At 44.0% G+C, this 21,392-nt stretch overlaps 1 protein-coding gene across 2 annotated transcripts in view; it reads left to right on the plus strand.

Annotated features, from left to right (window-relative positions):
- EGFL6 (EGF like domain multiple 6) overlaps positions 1–21,392 on the plus strand; it is a 61,771-nt gene that overhangs the window by 28,664 nt on the left and 11,715 nt on the right. Inside the window, exons 4-9 of one of the 2 annotated variants that reach the window (XM_007180330.2) lie at positions 1,190–1,309; positions 4,188–4,307; positions 5,918–6,052; positions 7,853–7,975; positions 17,853–18,176; positions 19,566–19,646. In XM_007180330.2, coding sequence (XP_007180392.2) covers positions 1,190–1,309; positions 4,188–4,307; positions 5,918–6,052; positions 7,853–7,975; positions 17,853–18,176; positions 19,566–19,646 — 903 coding nt within the window. The remainder of the gene's footprint in view (positions 1–1,189; positions 1,310–4,187; positions 4,308–5,917; positions 6,053–7,852; positions 7,976–17,852; positions 18,177–19,565; positions 19,647–21,392) is intronic. The other variant, XM_007180331.2, reaches the window with a different exon arrangement.

Genomic DNA, 21,392 nt, shown 5'->3' on the forward strand with positions numbered 1-21,392 from the left:
TCCCCGACCGGGGACCAAACCCAGGCCCTGGCAGTGAGAGCACCGAGTCCTAAGCACTGGACCACCAGGGAATTCCCCCAGACATTGTCTTTCTATGCTTTTTATTTAAGAAATTTTGGCATTGATCTGTATACATAGTCTTGCAACCTTCTTATTTAACAGCATCCTCTGAGCATCTTTATATGGGATTAAATATTGTCCTGTGACCTCACCACCAATAATAGCTGCCTGGCAGGGCTCCCTCTGGAAAGGTGTGAGCCAAGACCATTTAGCCCTCATGGGACTGCCCGAAATAATAATTGAGAGGAGGTTGTGCTGTTGGCATCTGTCATAGGCCACCTGGGACAGCGCTAAAGGCAGAAGTATCTAAATTATATATTTCTAACTTTTTATTCAAGTAGGAAACACACAAAATTGTACATCTATCAAAAATGTACAACTCAATAAATTTTCAAGAACACCGACGTAACTGGTGTTCAGATCAAGAAATAGAAACTTAACAGCCTACCTGAAGACCCCTCATGCTCCCCTCCATCACTTGCCCCCAGCCCTCAGCAAGGAACCATACGTTGACCTCTTACGCCACAGAACAGTTGCACCCGGATTTGTTTTGTTTGTTTCACGTATGCCTGGTTTGAATGTACTCATTTGTGTCCAGCTTCTCCCACTCGATATCATGTCTGTTCATCCACGGTTGCTTGTACTCGTATTGAATAGTTTGTTCAGTCTTGCTGTATAGTATTCTGTCGCATGAGTATACAAGTTGTTTATCCATCCTTTTTTGGGAGAGATTTGGATTCTTTCCGGTTTGGGGCTATTAAGAATAGTGCTACTGTGATCATTTTAGCATATGTTGTTTTGGTGAGCACATAGCCGTGTTTCTGTTGGGCATACACGCAGGAGTGGAATTGCTGGGTCACGGGTATGTCTCTATCTAGCTGTAGCAGGTGCTGCCAAACAGTTTTCGGAAGCGGTTGTACCCATTTACAGTCCCTCCGGCGGTGTGTGACCATCCAGTTTGCTCCACTTCCTCACCAGCCCTTCCCTGATGGTTGGCAACAAGGCGAATCACCGCCCCTTGTGCTCACCCGCGCGGGTGGGGTCCAGGGAAGCCAACCCCATTCCCAACCCCATCTGGAGGCTTCCTCATTCAGTTCATCTTTCTCCATTTTCTAACTGCTCCCTGCAGACGTGAATGAGTGTGGATTAAAACCCCGGCCGTGCCAACACAGATGTGTGAATACACACGGTAGCTACAAGTGCTTCTGCCTCAGCGGCCACTTGCTCATGCCGGATGCCACGTGCTCCAGTAAGTTTCAGCAGCCAGCCCGCTCTCAGTCAACCCGGAAGCTTGACTTTTGCCGTTTGATGCTTGGGGAAAAGCTGACTTGCTTAACTGGGGGGAAAATACCCCAAAGACTCTAACATCACCCCAGGCTAAAACATCTTGGGGCGCTTATTTTATTTTAGGTTATTTATTTTTATTTTTATTTTTATTTTTTTGCCGCACCACGCAGCCTGTGGATTTCTGAGACCAGTGATCGAACCCGCGCCCCCTGCAGTGGAAGCGCGGAGTCTTAACCACTGGACCGCCAGGGAAGCCTGAACACTTATTTTACTTTTAATTGTGGTAAAATACATACATTGTGAAATTCACCATTGTGAGCATTTTGAGGTGTACAGTTCAGTGGCATTTCGTACATTCACAGTGTTGTACAAACTATCACCACTATCCAGAACATCTTTATCACCCCAAAAGGAAACCCCATCCCCATTAGCAGTCACTCTCCTCTCATCTTCCCCCCAGGCCCTGGTAACCACTAATCTGCTTTCCGTCTCTATGGGTTTGCCTCTGCTGGCCACTTAGTTTTTAAATAAAAAGACTAACTGAGGAGAAAAATAAATTATATACCTCTCTATATGCATGGACGTATCGGGTTTCTTCATGAAAATAAGCATACTGAAGAAAATAAGCATATTGTTTTAGGAAGGTGATAAATTTCAATTCCATCTTGGGACGTCCATTCTTCCCACCAACTATCTTTCTCACGCCCCTTGCCCCGCGCTCAAAGATTAGTGGCTTCTCTTGGAAATCCATTCCGATTCACATTCCTGAAAAGAAAAGCCCTTTCTCTGATAAAGAGAACCCACGTCCTGTGGGAGGGTGAGTGTCTATATCCATTCATTTATTGAGAAGGAAGGCTTTTCAGGTTTTATGTTGCAGCTGAAAAGCAAACCCATCCTCCCTGCCTCCCCCGGTGCCCTCCTCCCTCCCCATCTCTCTCTCCTCTGCCCTGCAGCCCCCAGCAAACCTGGAACCTGTGCCTTCTGCCAGCTCCCCGTGGTTGCAGAGTCCCTCGGACTCCCCAGCCTATCCTGGGCTCTCCCTTGCTTGTGAAATCTGGGCTTGTACACAGCTCACTGCCCCCCTACCAGCATATCCTTCTGCTGCCCCCTCCCGCCTGGCAAAGTGCCCCCACACCACCGGTCACCTAGATTCTCCATTAGCAAGCGTGCTTAACAGGTAAAGCAGGCATTCAAATAGGTTCTCCATTAGCAAGCGTGCTTAACAGGTAAAGCAGGCATTCAAAGAGTCTTTTTAAAAAAAAAAAATCCGTATTATAAATTAAACAGAAACCCCCAAGAAACAAATGTGTAGCTTAATGAATTCTTATGAAGCCAGCACCCGTGTGAGCACTACCAAACAGAACTTGGCCAGAACCTACCCTCCCCACTCCCCAGCCCCGTGGGAATGGCTATCTAGGCATTTCTAGTCATCACTTAACATTTTCAAAAGATCTGTCCTAATGGATGTTTCTGAAACATTCCGAGAAAGCCTAATGAGTGCCATTCTCCAAATGGAAAGTTAGAATGGGTAAATTTTCAAGATTAATTTTGAAGCAAGACAACTAAAGAGAAAAAAGAGTAAACTAGAAATATAACCATCGGTCGGTGTTTGTTACATTACCGTGGCCTAGTATCTGTCCCTGTACTCTCTTTGTCTATTTCTGTGTATGTGAGGGTCGCCTGTGCCTCCCTGTTTATAGCTCACAGTGTCCAGGTGGCCCTAAATCTCTCTCCTGGATGCTGGTTTTATTTCACCTGGCCCCTTGCAGTCTCTTTGATCCAGCGGGGTGATTGGCATGTTATAGATGCAGGTGGATAAAGACAGGCTATTCACCGTGCTCCCCTGTTATAGGCATTTTTGATCCATACGTACTGGAACCCTGCTAAGGATATGCATTTTTGTGAGATAAGTTCTATTTAGCAAAGAGTGACAGAAAAATCCAACTAAATTATCTTTAAAAAGCTGGAGGCAAGCAGTTCCAGAACAGGTCAGCAAGGACTCAGCCTCTGCCATCCTCAGGGTATTGATTTCATGCTCATACTTGTGGCCTCATAGTCACAATATGGCTGCCTGAGCTCCAGATATCACACACACACACATCAAAGGTAGGCAAGACAAAGGGGAAAGGAGTGATGCCAAGGAACAAATGCCTCTTTTATGCCTGTCCCTTTTATCATGCAGCAGCATCCTTTCCAGAAGCTCCAGCAGACTTATCTTAGTATCTCTTTGGCTGTAACTGAGTCATGGCCACTCCTTGTTGCTGCAAGGGAAGCTGGGAAAAAGGCGAGTTACTGGTTTTCCAGCCTCAGTGATGGGAATGGCTTTTGGGTAGCTGATCAGTCTTATCTGCTACATGTTTTAATACAGGCACCTAAAAGACAAGGTTTTGTGACTCAGGTGACTCTCACTGAGGCTAGATATGAATGGAGAGATGGCTAGAATTTGCATTCTTTTCCCCTATTTATTCAGATGAATCATCTACATCAGAGGTTGCATTTCAGCCAATAATAGAGACCATCCGGGTGACATAAAGGAGTGGTTAGAGCTTGTACAGGAAGAGAGAGAGATGCCGTCTTTGGTAACTGAGTGGTGCATGCTCAGCCTAAAGACAGTCAAATGCAATGCATTGGCCAACAAAATAGACCACGGGGCCACCAAGACACCACCCCTGCCCAGATTCCATTTGGCTCTCCATTTGGGACTCAGACGATGAAGCTTATCCTGTAATACCGTTCCACGTGTTACATTTCATGTCCCAGAGATTAGAGATCATTTCTCGGTCTGTAAGTACTTTTTATCATTTCGTGGGGGAAAGGCTAATCCGTGCCTCCTTTTGCAGACTCTCGGACGTGTGCCGTGACAAACTGCCAGTATGGCTGTAAAGACACAGAAGAGGGGCCGCGCTGTCTGTGTCCATCCTCGGGACTCCGCCTGGCCCCAAATGGAAGAGCTTGTATAGGTAGAGCAACCGGAATCATCTCCTCCCCTGACTTCTCCCTTTACTGAATTCCTCCTTTTCCATTCATCACAACCTGCTTGTTGACTAGACGTTGAAAGCTCCTAAAATGACAGATTTATGTCCATTTCTAAGGCAATGTTTATAGCCACCTATGCTCTAGACAGACACTTTGCGATGCCAGAAAGAACGCTTCTCTATAATTTTTGGATTGCCCCATGCCATAGTGGAAAAAGATGAAAGTAATTTTAATTTTGACTGTTTACCCTGCACTTTTTACTTCAACTACCAAATTGTATATACTCATAGTGCTGTATTTAACTATATTGCACTGAAGATACATAATACTTATTAGACCAAGTGAGCACATAGCATTAATATAGGATGTCAAACCAAACAGAATGTTGAAAGAGTTCTTAATCTCCTTTGATTTAAATAAGCAAATAGCAGTATGATTTAATATTCTAACTTCTGTACCACAGTAGAAATATTTTTAGTCAAGGTGGTTGGTGTTTATTTACCCTAAATGTACATAACTTGATAAACCGCACTTAGAAAGCTCAGCCAAATAGATCCTAACTCAGATAAACACTTTTCAAAAAATCTGTGTAAATTAAAAATTTGGTTCTGTCCTTTGAGAGTAGTCAAAGATTTAGATCGATTCACAGGATTTAGTACTCTTCAGTAAAATCAGATTTATATGGCAAGGCTAATTCTTGACCAAAGTGAATCCAAATTGTCGCCCACCTCTTTGACTTGTCGGGTACCATTTTTATTAGAAGGGAAACATGACGTGCACAGAAGTGATCCCTGAAAAATAATTCTGGTCAATCCAACACTTATTTGTTAATTATTTTAAGAATGCAAAAGGAACAATAAGCCAGCACCAACCAAGCTGCATGTTTAACCACAGTTCCAAAATAACCACAGTTCCAAATCTATTTGATTTGACATGTGAAAGTTAAGGCAAAGTCTGAGTCGTAATGGTTTGGTCAGCATAGCAGTCAGCCCCTCTGTGACGTGGCTTTCCATGGTAGAAAAGGAAGGAAGCCTCTTGTCTGCTGAAGTTGCATCATCACATCATTCCGCTTGACCCACAGTTTATGTATAGGTGCATTCTTAGGAAACCACGTTTCTGTGACTTGGGACAATATGGCAGGATTTGGAGGAGCTTGCTAATGAAATGATTCTTTTGTAAAACGCAAAATTTAAATGTTTGTGTATTGGGTTTGCCATACAATATCCATAGCTGGAAAAATAATAATTCCTTCAGAAAAATGTAATGTCTATGTAGTAAGTGCCAGCCATATGCTCCCTGCCCCAGAAAAGGCAGGCCCTAAAGAGAGAGAAAATGTGAATATAAGTAATGCCATTACAGTGAGATAATGCCTCTAAAACAAGATGTACAAGGTGATAGAAAAGCAGTGAGTGTGCCTCAGGGATCTACAACACTTCCCGGAGGGTATGATGTTGGTACCCGAATAATCAGAGTTTTCCAATGAAGAAGTTGCGTGTGCCCGTGTGTGCTGTGCGCTGTGGGTGAGTGCATGAGAGTATTTTGGAGGGAGGGTGCTTTCTTGCTATCCCTGACATCTCCTGCTTCTCCATCCTAGATACTGATGAATGTGCCTCGGATAAAGCCGTCTGCCCCCACGACCGAAGATGTGTGAACACATTTGGAAGCTACTATTGCAAATGTCATGTTGGTTTTGAACTAAAATATCTCAGTGGCCGATATGACTGTGTAGGTAAGAATTGGTGGCACCTATTATTTTTTTCCTCTCCCCATCAAACGTGTAGGCCTTCTCTACAGATATTTTGACATCAGTTCAGTCTATTAGTTGAACCATCTACTGTACTGACCAGCTTAACAACACAGAAGAAGTTATATTTTTTTAAGTTTTTGGCATTTAGGGAATTCTGATGACATGAATTATATGAATTCAGCTCCATCAAGATTTAAAGTAAGGAACTTTAGTCTCTGCAGCTCTATTATGGAGGTAAATAGCTTGAGATGATTTTTGTGGGTTTTTAAAAAAAAAAATTGGTTGGTTTTGTTTTGTTTATATTTTTGGTTCTGTCTCCAGGTATAGCTAAAAATGGGAACAGTGAAGCATATTTATATTTGATAAAAGGAAGAATAACAAGGCCTGCTTAATCTTGATCTCAGTGGTCTGTTCATAAGTTTGCTTCAGGAGTGACTGTAGAAAAATGTATAACGGAGATGAAGGCATGTGCAGTTTCCTCTCTCCTCCTTCAGCCTTTCCATCGTTCAAGCGCCACGGCCCCTTTCCAGGGTCACCAAGATCACTCTGATAAGATTCGGGTATCACTCAGCTGTCCGCCTGATCTGGGTGAAATAAAAGATCCTGTTCCTTAGGGAAGGAATTCCAAGTCTCAATGAGCAAGGCATTTGGGGAGCCCTTGGACGCCTTCCCATTGCCCTTGATAGACGCAGATGGGGCCTGTCCTGCAGTGAAGGGACATCCGGGCTCCCTGTAGATTCCTGTTTACATAATATGCACGTAACAAACGTGTGCATAACATGGAATGCTAACATTGGGGGAAAAAGTAGGATTTCTTTCCATTCTACGCTCAGAGCTGCCCAGGATGTGTCCTGTGTAATTGTGTTGGGGCAACACTGGGTTCCTGGGTATTGAACTGTCTTATGAAGCCTCCATAGCTCTTACCTCAAGCTCAAAGGCCATCCTAGACCGGCTCATAAAACCCCCGTTTCCTGTGGGCTAGGATGCTGTGTGCCGCTCCAGACCCCTCCAGCTCTGCAGTGCAGCCGGGCTGTGTCACAGACTCGGAGCCTGTTTCCTGATACCTAAAGGGAGGTGCCGTTGGACAGGGTGGGAATCCACGTGGAGAGCTGTCCGGGGAAACAAACCCTTGTGATTTGAAAAGTGATTAAGGTTAGCACCTGAGCCCCCTTGTGCCTAGGTTAAAAACAATAGCCTATTCTGTGTGCATATGATAAGTATGGAAAGAAAGTCGGAGGGAGAAGAGGGCCAAGGACGCTCTCACTTGGGTGGCATTCGGCAAACTTTCCTAGTCTAAACCCAGCAGACAAGCTCAGACCAGCCTCACCCCTGCTCCTGGCAGCCTTTGAACAAAATGTTCAGATTTTTCAGATGATGTCAGCGGTTCCTACCCATCTTGTTCTTTGTTGTTTAGGAGTTCCAAGCCCTTCCATGTATAGAATTTATTTTCTGATACTGTTATTTAGTTCTAAGTTAGGCTGGTGAAAAAGTTCAGAAATCACACCTGGACATGTTAGAGATTTCAGTAGTGCTGATAAGCCGGAGGTGAGGTTGCGGTGGGGAAGGCGAGCTGCAGACACACTCCCTACCTACTGGGCGTCAGGCAAAGCCGGGGCTCCGGGCCAAGGCCCGGGAGTCTTCAACACCTCTCGGCTCCCAGGCCACACAGCGTTCACTGGCAATGTCGAGTGGTTGACCCTGGAGTTACTCAAGTTCAAGGGGTAGTCTTTCAGCAAGTGCTATCACCACAGGATTATTCATGGGACCGTTCACATTTTTTAGATATAAATGAATGTGCTGCAGACACCCACACGTGCAGCCTCCATGCCAATTGCCTCAATACCCAAGGATCCTTCAAGTGTAAGTGCAAGCAGGGATATAAAGGCAGTGGACTTCAGTGTTCTGGTAAGTACACTCGGTCATGGTGTGTTCGCTATTCCCCATAAAGCGTTCTCTCCATGTCGCCCTCCTGTTCCTCCCTGTGTCTGTGTGTGTGTGTGTGTGTGTGTGTGTGTGTGTGTGTGTGTTGGGGGGCTGCGAGATGCGTGCACACAGTGTTTGGAAACTTACCTCTGCCTCGGGCTTGTCTTCTCGGCTAATCAGACCACATCTCCAATTTTCATGGAAGCCATAGGCACTGTGCTTAAAGTACAGCAAGCGTTCTGGAGGTTCTTCTGGTCACAACATATTTTCAAATACCGAAAGTAAGATTTGAGGACAAGTGACACTGAGCAAATGCATCGCTTGCGATAGGCCAGGTTATGGCGCAGTGACGAGCAATCCCGAGTTGTCAGTGGCCCAGAACCACAGAAGGTCTTTAACCATGTGAATCATGACTTATTCCGGAACGCACAACCGAAACAAAGTATGGAGCTGACGTCACTTTATCATCATCCTCAAGCCTGTATTCACTTTTTTTGTTGGCTAGCCGAGTCCCGTGGTTCTTGCTGCTGAATTCATCAATGCTCAGGTGGTAAACTCTGAAATCGATACAGCAAATGTATAACAAGAAAATGTCACTGCTGTTGACAGCTGCAACAGCCATCACAGTTTCTTTGTCACTCGTGCTATATCCGGAGAGAGTTGTCAGGCCGTTTCTCCTCCATGCTGTCACTTAGGAACCCAGGCTGACAGAGGCCCCACCGTCTTATGGTACCACGGTATCAATCTGAGGCCGTAGGGTTTGTCACAGCATGGAAAGAAGCTTGGACAGTCACCCACCAGCTCTTACTTAATTCAGCTTGGAATCAGGGGCAAAAATATATAATCCTGCTGTGCGTCCCGAAAGAGAAGAAAACTAGAGATATGGTGAGACCCCGGAATGTCTACCAAGACAAGCCAGCAACGATTACAGCACCGTCCCTCCCCTGGCCAACCGTGTCCCGCTGTGTTTAGTCACCCAGGTTTCTCCTCTGATCATGTGCCTTTTAGCACTGGCTCATCACGTGCCTGGATTTGTTGGCTGCCCTGACCCTGCTCTCTCACGGGCCCCGTAGCAGCGTTCCCACATGTTCCAATAAATACGGTCGCAAGCGGTCCCTTGACCTGTATCCCATCCCGTGCCCGCATCTGGCCGTTGCTCCCAATGACACAACAGAGCGGCCGCTCAGTGATGGCAGAAATGAACGGTCCACACCGTGACGGACCCTGAGCAGCACACCCATAAAAGGTTCACCATACCCCAGCGGCACTGGACGAGATGAGGTACAGAAGAATATAAGCAAAGAAAACGAGTCGGGAAATCACATTCTATGAAGAACTGCCAAAAGAACCGGGCAGCATTTAACCTGGAAGGGAAAATAAGTGTTAAAAAGCAGACATTGTGCCCATAAATATCTTGACGAACGTAAAATAAAATTGCCTTCCCAAAGCCGACGAAGGCCAGTGGGTGGGGTTGCATTCTCTCTTACAGATTTTCCCACTGGGTATCTCAGAGTGGAGCAGGGCACCCCGTGGAGTGGGGACCGGGGCCTCTGGGAGGGACTCCCGCCTTGGGCTGCAGTTGGGATTCAGTGGCTACTCAGTCTTGATTCTGTGGTTTCTCTCCCTCTGTGTAGATGTGCCCATGGTGTCCTTCTGAAACTTTATCCAAAGAAAGAGAGAGACTGGTTGCCTGTGCAGGGCTGTGCACGGGTGGGATGGGGGGAAAGATGCCATAATTTTGAGGGGCCCTCAGAGAAGAGATGGAGTAAGTCAGCTTTCCACATAGGATCAGTGGTCAAGGGCTCCTTCACGCCACCAAATTTGCACATGTCTGTTCCGGCCTCACTTGTCTCAGGCTGTGTGATGTAATGGGCAACAGCCCAGGCTCAGGGGCGAGGAAGGCCTGAACTTGAACCTGAGCTGTGCCCCATGCTGGCTGTGACCTTTCGCAAGTTGCTCTACCCCTCTAAACTCAGTTTCCTCCTATCCAAAATGGGGCTCCTGGTGGTCCTGTGGTGGGTGCTCATAAGGGGCCAGGCCACAGTCCCTTGGAGACCCCTAATTTCAGTGAGGCGGGTGGACAGTTCTGTGCATGCCCCGAGCCCTGGTGCCGTGGACACCCCTGAGTTCACACCCCTGGGGACAGTCCTCAAGCAGTGAAAGCCAGGGGTCTGTGCGTAAATCCCCCAGCTTCCCCTGTGCAGCGGAACAGTTCTGAGGTGGGTTCTGTGCTGGTTCCCAGACGTCCCCTGCAAGACTGAGCCGCACTCACCCACAGTGATTACCTGCCCACTGAGGTACCTTTTCGACTTTTCTCCCTTCCCGTCTCACTGTGCCCTTTCCCCCACTTCTGCCTCCTGGAACCACCTCCTGAGTAAACCACCTGCACCCAAATCCTCCTCTTGGGTTCTGCTTTGGGAGAGCCCACCTTCCTCCCGGTAGCTCTCTCATAGGTTCGTTGCGAGATTTGAATGAGGTAACTAATATAGGTGGAGAGAGCTGGGCACATAGTAGATGCTCAATAAAGTTAGCTCAGGCTGTGACTGTTATTAGCACAATTTCAATCATATTCGTTAAGGTCTAGCTCCTCTTGACTCTGAAATCCTATAAAAGTGAATGCAAGGGCTTCCCTGGTGGCGCAGTGGTTGAGAATCTGCCTGCCAATGCAGGGGACACGGGTTCGAGCCCTGGTCTGGGAAGATCCCACATGCCACGGAGCAGCTGGGCCCGTGAGCCACAACTACTGAGCCTGCGCGTCTGGAGCCTGTGCCCCGCAACGGGAGGGGCCGCGATAGAGAAAGGCCCGCGCACCGCGATGAAGAGCGGTCCCCGCACCGCGATGAAGAGTGGCCCCCACTTGCCGCAACTAGAGAAAGCCCTCGCACGAACCGAAGACCCAACACAGCCAAAAATAAATAAATAAAAAAAAAATAAATAAATAAATAAAGTAGCTATATAAAAAAAAAAAAAAAAAAAAAAAAAGTAAAAAAAGGCAAACTATGATTTAAAAAAAAAAAAAAAAAAGTGAATGCAAAAAAAAAAAAAAAAATGCCGTGCAGAGAAAAAAAAAGGTGCCTTGGGAAAACACTTGTGTCAGTAAGTGGGCAACTCACCTCCACGTACCCACCCCTGCCCGCAAGCCAAAGAATCAAAGGGATTAGGAAGAACTGGCCAGAGTAAATCTGATGTCCTCTTCCTTCTCGATCATTTGCTCCCTCCTGAAACCACAGTGTGTTATCAACATCGAAATGAAGGCACTGTCTTTAAGCATGCAAGGGGGTAGCTGTTTGCAACCCGCGTTTTCAATGTTGTAGCCCAGTGTTTCGAAATTATAAATCCTACATCAACCCAAACATTTCTTTTTTTTAAAAATTTTATTGGAGTATAGGCAGTTTACAGTGTTATATTAGTTTCAGGTGTACAGCAAAGTGATTTAGTTATACATATACATATATTCATTCTTTTTCAAATTCTTTTCTCACATAGGTTATCACAGAACATTGAGTAGAGTTCCCTGTGCTATACAGTAGGTCCTTGTTGATTATCTATTTTATATATAGTAGTGTGTATCTGTTAATCCCAAGCTCCTAATTTATCCCTCCCCCACCTTTCCCCTTTGGTAACCATAAGTTTGTTTTTGAAGTCTGTAAGTCTGTTTCGGTTTTGTACATAAGTTCATTTGTATCATTTTTTTAGATTCCACATATAAGTGATATCATATGATATTTGTCTTTCTCTGTCTGACTTACTTCACTTAGTATGATAATCTCTAGGTCCATCAGTGTTGCTGCAAAGGCATTATTTTGTTCTTTTTTATGGCTGAGTAATATTCCATTGTATATATGTACCACATCTTCTTTTTCCATTCCTCCATTGATGGACATTTAGGTTGCTTCCATGTCTTGGCTATTGTAAATAGTGCTGCAGTGATCATTGGGGTGCATGTATCTTTTCGAATTATGGTTTTCTTAGGGTATACGCCCAGTAGTGGGATTGCTGGGTCGTATGGTAGTTCTATTTTTAGTTTTTTAAGGAACCTCCATACTGTTCTCCATAGTGGCTGTTATCAATTTACATTCCCACCAACAGTGTAAGAGAGTTTCCTTTTCTCCACACCCTCTGCAGCATTTATTGTTTGTAGGCTTTTTGATGATGGCCATCGTGACTGGTGTGAGGTGATACCTTGTTGTAGTTTTGATTTGCATTTCTCTGATAATTAGTGATGTCGACCATCTTTTCATGTGCTTTTTGGCCATCTGTATGTCTTTGGGGAAACGACTGTTTAGGTCTTCTGCCTATTTTTTGATTGGGTTGTTTGGTTTTTGGACATAGAGCTGCATGAGCTGTTTGTATATTTTGGTCAGCCCCAAACATTTCTTATGTCAGGAAAACTTAACGTTTTTCTTTGACCATCTAACTCTAAGCTTAGTAGAGGGGGGTGGGTAAAACAAATTTTTCCTGATTCTTGGAAACCTCAAATGCATCACAATGTTCTGTTTGATATCTGAAAATCATTCATTTTGTTACTATCCATTCTGCAGCAGAATCATTTTTTTAGTCTTTCGCCAGAATATTTATTTACAAGAGAAAGTTATCTTTGGGTCATTCACTGTATTACTTGCCCAGTCCTTTCCATTCTGCTTCGATTGATTCTCTGTAAAATAAACAGCCATGTCTCTTTTAAAAATTGATCTTAAAGTCTTAACACACATTGCTTAAAGGATGGCCAAAAACTCCACCCTTATGTGCAAAGAAAAGTCATACAAAAAAGAGAGAATTGCATCCAATTAGCATCCAGCATTATAAGATGCTATGTTGTAAAATACATTTGTATCCATGTAAATTGTATTATATAATAACATAGCAACTTTTATTATAAGTTCATTGTTTTGGGGAAAGTTTAGGCCCTACGTGGCAGTACAGAAGAGGAGTTAGTCAGTTATCCTTATGTACCATCTGTACCCAAAGGACAAAGCAACCTAAATGTCGATGTATGTATTTTTTTTTTTTTTTTTACTGTTCTAACATATGTTAGTGTTAATAATACACTGTTCGATAATTTGGTCTTAATTTGACAGCAGCTATGTGTGTGTCATTCTAAGGAAATCAAAACTTTAGTACTACCCGACTTGGGTAGTACCAGGCAATTTAGGAAAGGACACTAAGTCATTTAGTTACCAGGAGCGTGGCTTCTGGAATCAAATTACCTTGGCTTGATTCCTGGCTCCCTAGCCTACTGCCTGTGGACTGAGAAGAAACTATTTAACCTTTCAGTGTCTCAGTTTCCACATCTGCAAAATATACATAATAGTATCTGGCCCTTAATATTGTTTTGACGATTACATGAAGTAATCCATACATAATCAATAAACATCCACATATAGGGCTTAGCTCCAGCCCAGAATTATTAAATGTTCAATAACCATGCACTAGGAATAGGAGTAATAGTGGCATTGGCTTCTTTACCAAAATTCAATGATCGTTCCCATTGGAAAGCGGCTTCTTTAGTCATTAGGAATGTGCTTTAGTCATTATTAATTCAGTTTATACAGAGCATATTCAGGAGCATAGGTGTTGCTACAACCAGGTCATTGAATATTTTTTCTTTCAGTAATAACATAAATGGAAGTTTGGAGGTATGGCCTGGAAAAAATTTTTTTAACTCAGAAGATTTTCAACATTCTGGTGATGAAATCTAAAAATAATAGCAAACACAGGCCAAATATATGTCAGGCACTAATCTTAGTAATTGACATGTGTTCACTCATTTCAGCCTCACAAATACCCTCTTCTTATCCCAGCTTTATAAATGGGGAGACTGAGGCAAAGAGAAGTTAAATATGGGCTTGAGGACATAGGACTAGAAGGTCTGGGGACTTGGGAGTCATACCCAGGAAACCGGGCTCCAGGGTTGTGTGCCTGAAGGCAGGATAAGTGTGTCCGGGACCCACGGCTACTCCTCTGGGGTGGGCATCTCTCTTGGACCCCTCCCCAGCAAACTCTCCTGGGTCAGCTTCTCTGCTATCCTAGCCCCTTCCCGACGCCTGCATCTCATGGTGCAGTACATTCCTCATTCATGATTAAGCCTCTCCGCCCAAGGCCACGTCTAAAGCTCAGATGAGAGGAGAGTTTCTCCTGACAGGTGATAGGAGATCATGTGGTGAACTTGGCACAGGTAAATGAATGTCAAAGTCATGTTCCTCCTGGGAAAGATGTTCTCACATCATAGTGGTCTTCTCTAAGCAAAGCGAGGATTTCCAGGTAGGTAGAGTTGTTGACAAAGTGGATATTTAGAGAAATCTCAGATCGCTCCGAAAGAGAAATTGTCAACCTTGTTTACAGAAGACTGGCCTGTGAATCTGAAAACTCTGGAATTCCCTGTTTTTATGTCTGAGATCCCCAAATGTGCCAGATCCTCCTACTGTGGCAGCTTCCTCCCACGTTTGTGTATTCTCAAAAAGATGTTACGCTAATCAAGAAATTTTCAAGAGAAACCGTCATCAGCTGTGTCAGATTTGAAATAGCAACACCTAGATACAGCCAGATCTATCCATTCATAGTCATGCATATGCATAGTTTGCTTTATCCTTGCCCCAGCTCTTTACATACTGAAGGAGTGAAATTGTTGGCACCACAAAGGTTGTGATGGTTTGACTTATTTTTTTTCAATAGGAAAAATCAAAACTTCAAAGCAGAAAACAAAGGCAGATGTTTAGGTTTGGCTGGTGTGGATTGAAACCCTCTCCTCATTATTTATTAAAGGTCTTCAGTGTTAGGCTACTGACTGCATAAAGGAAACTTCCGGGGAATGGGTATTTCCTGTTAATTTTTCATGCTGGGTCCTGGGAAAAGAATCAGAGACCCGTAGACAGAAATGCACAGTGGAGCCTTCAGAGGAAGGGGTATATATGCACATTACAGTCAGAGCTTATGCAACTTCTGGCAGATTAGCTGAAACAGGCCATCTGAAGTTCACGAAGATGAATAATGATGGATTATTTGTATTAGTAGTCATTGGTTTCGAACCTGTAACTACAGGCTGTCACATTGATAAATTACTAGGACGTTTCATTGAAAAGAGAAATGTACCTCTTGTCATCACAACCTTAGATTGATTTCAAAGTAAGAGCAATGTATTAATTAGGAGTATATATATATTTTCAAAGCATTTTTCTTTTTCCTTTTGATTACACAAAATATTGTGGACCTCTTCTTATTTATTTTTCTACCATTTTGGTACAGAGTGAATCAGCCAAATGTTGGAGAAGGAGCTGAGCAGAAGAGATTAAAATATTGCCAAGAAAAATATTCTAACAAACTCAATCCAATGTCTTTTTGTAATATTCTTCTTGGACACTGACATTGGTGCCTACTCCCTTATTTCATTTCCCTCTGAACTCTATCCAGGTTGTAGAATTGAGTGAATTGATTCAGTGGTATTAGACCCTTTTTGCTTAGTCTTAGACTAGCACATGCCTAGATGTTTTATAAAAGGACAATATATTTGATTTTAAAGGTCGGGGTTTTTAATCTTTTTAAATAACTTTTTAATTTTTTTGGCTGCACCAAGCGGCTTGCAGGATCTTAGTTCCCCAACCAGGGATTGAACCTGGACCTTCGAGAGTGAAAGCGTGGAGTCCTAACCACTGGACCTCCAGGGAATTCCCTTAAATTACTTTTTCGCATCAGTTTGGATATTCTTTTTTTTTCATTGAAGTATAGTTGATATACAATGTTGTATTAGTTTCAGGTATACAGCAAAGTGATTCATATATATATTTATATATATATTTATACATATATATATTCTTTTTCAGATTCTTTTCTATTATAGGTTATTACAAGATAATTGAATATAGTTCTCTGTGATGTACAGCAGGTTCCTTATTGTTTATCTATTTTATATATAGTAGTGTGTAGTTGAATACTGTTTATTATCACTATTAGATCCCCAGAAAGGGGGCATGCATCTTTAGACTCCAGATCTCGAGGAATTTGAGGCAGTTAGAGAAAAGTAACCCTTAACCCTAAAGCAGGAAGAAACATGTCATGGAAATAGGACTGGAAAAAGACTCATTCATCTGCTTTACCCTCAAATCTAGCTCTGCCCCTGGGTAGCTGAGTTACACTGGGCAAGTCATTTAACGTTGCCCAGTTGCCTCATCTACAAAACAAAGATGTTGGGCTAAAAGACCTTTTTTTTCTACCTCTCAAGTTCTACACTAACATTTTCCCCCAGTGGTCATTGATCCACTGGGGACTATGAGGAAGCACCCTAGAGGTACATTTTTTAAGGTAGAACTATTTATGTATACAAACATGACAGTATCTCCAGACATTCATGAATTAAAAAAAGCAGCTGTCAAATAGTACAGAGAGTCTGAGTCCATTTGTGTGAACCAAAATGAATAGTGTGGACAAAGTCTGAAGGATGCTTTCCACCCTGATAACAGTGCTTAGCTCTGGGGAGAGCTCTAGAACTGGGGATGATGGTCAAAGGAGAGTTTGTTCTTATCCATATTGTTTGTGTTTTTTTAAATTGAAGTATAGTTGATTTACAACGTTGTGTTTGTTTCAGGTGTATAGCAAAGTGATTCAGTTATACATACACACACACATACATATTCTTTTTCAGATTCTTTTCCATTATAGGTTATTACAAGATATTTTTTTGGTATAAATTTATTCATTTTATTTTTGGCTACGTTGGGTCTTTGTTGCTGCTCGCAGGCTTTCTCTAGTTGCGGCGAGCGGGGGCTACTCTTCATTGCGGTGCGCGGGCTTCTCATTGCGGTGGCTTCTCTTGTTGTGGAGCACGGGCTTTAGGCACGCGGGCTTCAGTAGTTGTGGCACGTGGGCTCAGTAGTTGTGGCTCACGCGCTCTAGAGCACAGGCTCAGTAGTTGTGGCGTACGGGCTTAGTTGCTCCACGGCATGTGGGATCTTCCCGGACCAGGGCTCGAACCCACGTCCCCTGCATTGGCAGGTGGAGTCTTAACCACTGTGCCACCAGGGAAGCCCCATTACAAGATATCGAATATAGTTCCCTGTGCTATACAGTAGGTCCTTGTTGTTTATCTATTTTATATATAGTAGTGTGTGTCTGTTAATCCCAAACTCCTAATTTATCCCTCCCTTTCCCCTTTAGGTATCATAAGTTTGTTTTCTGTGTCTGTCAGTCTATTTAAAGGTGCATTTTAAAAAAGAATTTAATTTAGTGATGAGAAATAGGAAATGAGTGTAAAACAGTAAATATAGATGCCTCTCTCTAAATAGTCAATAAGTAAAATCATTTAGCTTTTGATAGTAGTTGATTGAGGTGAAGAAATTCGAAGGGGAGAGAGAACAGGGAAGAAAAATTAGGTATGTATACATTGAATCAAAAATCACCGTTCTGTAGATCACAAATGGCCCATTATTGGCAATTTATATGGTTCAACATAATGCTAGCCATAATCTTTGAATATCACAGTTAAACAAATTGCAGGACTACCTGGGCAACAGCGGCTTTGGCGAATACCACTGTGAAAGCAGAAATATTAGCGGATCCTGGAAAATCCATCACGTTGGAATCTGTAGCCTAGCTTGGTAGGAGCAGGTATTTCATTATCGTAGTCTCTGAAGCAGAACGAAAGTTTGTCCTCTAACAATTAAAGTCGTTAAGATCCTACCGTAACATTGGAACTGCTTAAAACAGCTGCAAATATAGTTCTTCCTAAAATATCAAATGGTTGAGCCTCATATGTGTTGATTCTGGAAGCATTCATGTACTGCACTTTGACGCTTTTTAAATGCTCCATTTTTCGTGAGAGATCTAATTATTGGCCAATGTGGAACTTCTCTTTTACTGTTGGTTTTAGTTATCCCTGAAAATTCTGTGAAGGAATTCCTCAGAGCACCTGGTACCATCAAAGACAGAATCAAGAAGTTGCTTGCTCACAAAAATAACATGAAAAAGAAGGTAAAAATGAAAAACATCGCAGAACCTGGGGGGACTCCTGCCCCTAAGGTTGACTCTCAGCCCTTCAACTCTGAAGAGAGCGTTTCCAGAGATGGGAACCCTCCTGGAGAAAGAAAGAGGAATGAAGAGAGAAAGAAAGAGGGGCTGGAGGAAGAGAAAAGAGATGAGAAAGCCCTGGCAAACCATGTGGAGGAGCAGCAAAGCCTTCGGGGAGATGTGTTTTGTGAGTATCACTTTTGTTTATTTATACATCTTATGAAAAGTGAATTGTAGTTTCTCCTGGCAAATGAGAGAAAAAGGGAAGACAGTTTCACACCTTAAGTAAGATGGGGTCAGCTTTAAGTCCTAAGAAGCAGGGTTCTCTATAAGGTCTGGAAACTTAGTCTTCCACAGATACGAAATCCAATTTGCTGCTGTGGGACGCCCGGAGGGTCAGGCCTTTCCCCTTGCCTGGGGGGTTTCCTATTTGATGCAGACCCTCTTTCCGCTCCCAGCCAAGGAAGCCCATTTGTCCTGCCAGCACGGCCGTCTGGACACCCAGCTTTGCATGCAGCGCACCCCCAGACCCCAGAGAGCGCCCCCTGGTGGATCTGCGTAGCTCTACCTTTTTCCTTCGTGGAGGCACTTTTTACAGGCGCACTCAATGAAAGGAGATTTTCAGAGTTGTGTGGTTATGATCTAAAAAGGCAAGATAGACAGCTGGAGGAAAATTCTATAGCGAGGTTAAGCTTAAGTTTCCTGCATGAGCTGGAGAACTGCCCCTTGTCACTGGTGGCCGAGCAGAGCCCATCACCAGCCTCGGCCCCTCCAGGGTGGTTTCCATGTTAACCCACCCTGGATCCCTCACACTGAGACTTCCCATTTCATTCTCACCAGGCGTCTCTTGCTCCCTCTATATTTTGTCTTGTCTGTTCCTGCTCCATGGCTGTTGGATTTAACCAAATGAAAAGTAGCTTCAGCCCCACCTGTCTAAGAACTAGCATACCAATGACATTATCTCCATTAATAGAGTCAAAATCTCAAGAGAGTATGTTTCCAAAACCTGGTGAGGAGGGATGTGTTATTTAGGTTACTTGGGTGATGCTTAGGTCGCACCTGTGGAAAAAGATGTTCTACATGAGGAAACTGGAACCAATATGAATGCTTTGGAAATGTTAGGGAAACACAGTTGTAACCTATTCTGTCCGTAGAACACAATTGTCCCTTGGTATCCATGGGGGATTGGTTCCAGGAGTCCTCACAGATACCAAAATCCATGATGCTCAAGTCCCTTATACAAAATAGTGCAGCATTCACACATAACCTACACACATCCTCCCATATACTTTAAGTAATCTCTAGATTACTTAAAATACGTAATACAGTGTAAATGCTGTGTAAATAGTTGCCTGGCACGCAAGGCAAATTCAAGTTTTGCTCTTTGGAACTTTCTGGATTTTTAAAAAAATATCTTCGACCTGTGGTTGGTTGAATCTGTGGATGTGGAGCCCATGGATATGGAGGGCCAGCTGTATATGGTAAAACCCTCTTTGTTCATTCATAACTTCTTAGCACGTGAGGCTTTAGGGTTTTATTGTTTTTTTTTTTTAACTGATCAAGTGTTCATTGTTAGCCCCTAAGGTGAACGAAGCGGGTGAAGTTGATCTGGTTCTGGTCCAAAGAAAAGCTACAGCATCCCGACTGGAACACAGAGGTGAGTAATGCCTTCTTCCGAGTATACACTGTCTCACGGTGTCCTGTGGTCCTTTCATTTCTTCATAGGATGAGATGGTTGTGTATGAATCACTGCTTCATTCCTAAATACCCAAGGGAAAAATCGTTACATCATGATACCCAGTGCCAGTGTGAAAATAGGAGGTCCTTATGTGATTAATACCAATGATTATGATACTGTAAGGCTGTCTTCTCTCCACCTTTCCACCTGACACCTAGAGTAAAGAAGTGAGGCGGATCATTGTGTATGGAGATGGCAGAAAATGACTCATTTGCTTCAACTCCAACCCATGGGGACCCACAACCTGAAAATCATCGTGTACTAAAATCTGGCCCTAAGTGCCTGTGTCAGTTACCTATTGCCGCAGTAGCGCTTTGTAACAGACAACCACAAACCCTCAGGCCTATATCAATAAATATTTAGCTTTGCATGTGACTCTGTGGATTGGCTGGGCAGTTCTGCTGATCTGAGCTGGTCTGGGTGGGGCTCGCCCACGTGTCTGCGTCAGCTGTGGGCCCGCTCGGTGACTTCGCTCATCTTAGCTGTGCTCTCTCGCAGGCCTGGGGCCTCAGGTGGGACCCCTGGGCTGACTCTGCCCTGCTCCATGGGGTCTCTCATCCTCCCGGAGGCTAGCCAAGCTTGTTCTCGTGAGGCAGTGGCAGGGTTCCCAGAAGGAGAGCAGAGGCACACAGGCCTGGTCTAGGCCAGAACTGTCACAGCATGGCTTCTGTCACACTCTATCGGCCAAGGCAAGTCATAAGGCCAGCCCAGGCTTAAGAGTTGGGGAAGGCACGACAACGTCATATTGCAGAGAGCGTGGACACAGGGAGGGGTAAAAATTGGGACCATTTTTTTTTTTTTTTTTTTTTTTTGGCTGTGTTGGGTCTTCGGTTCGCGCGAGGGCTTTCTCCAGTTGCGGCAAGCGGGGGCCACTCTTCATCGCGGTGCGGGGACCGCTCTTCATCGCGGTGCGCGGGCCTTTCTCTATCGCGGCCCCTCCCGTTGCGGGGCACAGGCTCCAGACGCGCAGGCTCAGCAGCTGTGGCTCACGGGCCCAGCTGCTCCGTGGCATGTGGGATCTTCCCAGACCAGGGCTCGAACCCGTGTCCCCTGCATTAGCAGGCAGATTCTCAACCACTGCGCCACCAGGGAAGCCCTGGGACCATTTTTGTGATCATTCTAGCAAAGCCTCATAATCTGGAATTTCTTAGGCATGATCCCTAATTTCCTCTGAGTTTATTTAGCACTTTCACTACCCACGACAAATTACATGCGCATCTCTACACAGACATCAGGGAAAAGCCTACCTATATATGTATCCCTTTTACTTCGTGTAAATATGAATGCCTTGATCTCTTTCCTTTTCAGACTTTCACTGACCACTGTACATGTCCTAAGCTTATGCTAATTGGATTTCCTTCTGTGTTTACCCCGTGATTACTTCTCCAATTCTGTCCTTTTAGTTTATAGGACAATCTCCACCATGAAGAAAGTACCTCTCTACTTCACTCCTCCAAATTTAATCTGAGAAGCTTCTACAAAAAACTCTCCAAAGGGTAGTGACCCATGACCCAACTCCTGTAGGCATCTTGTTTTTTTTCATATTTCTCCTAAGTGTCCCACGTTTTTGTTTGTTTGTTTGTTTGTTTGTTTGTTTTTGCTGCATGCGGGATCTTAGTTCCCTGACCAGGGATCGTACCCACTCCCCCTGCAGTGGAAGCACGG

Source organism: Balaenoptera acutorostrata, chromosome X (genome assembly GCF_949987535.1).
Source record: "Balaenoptera acutorostrata chromosome X, mBalAcu1.1, whole genome shotgun sequence".
Taxonomy (NCBI): domain Eukaryota; kingdom Metazoa; phylum Chordata; class Mammalia; order Artiodactyla; family Balaenopteridae; genus Balaenoptera; species Balaenoptera acutorostrata.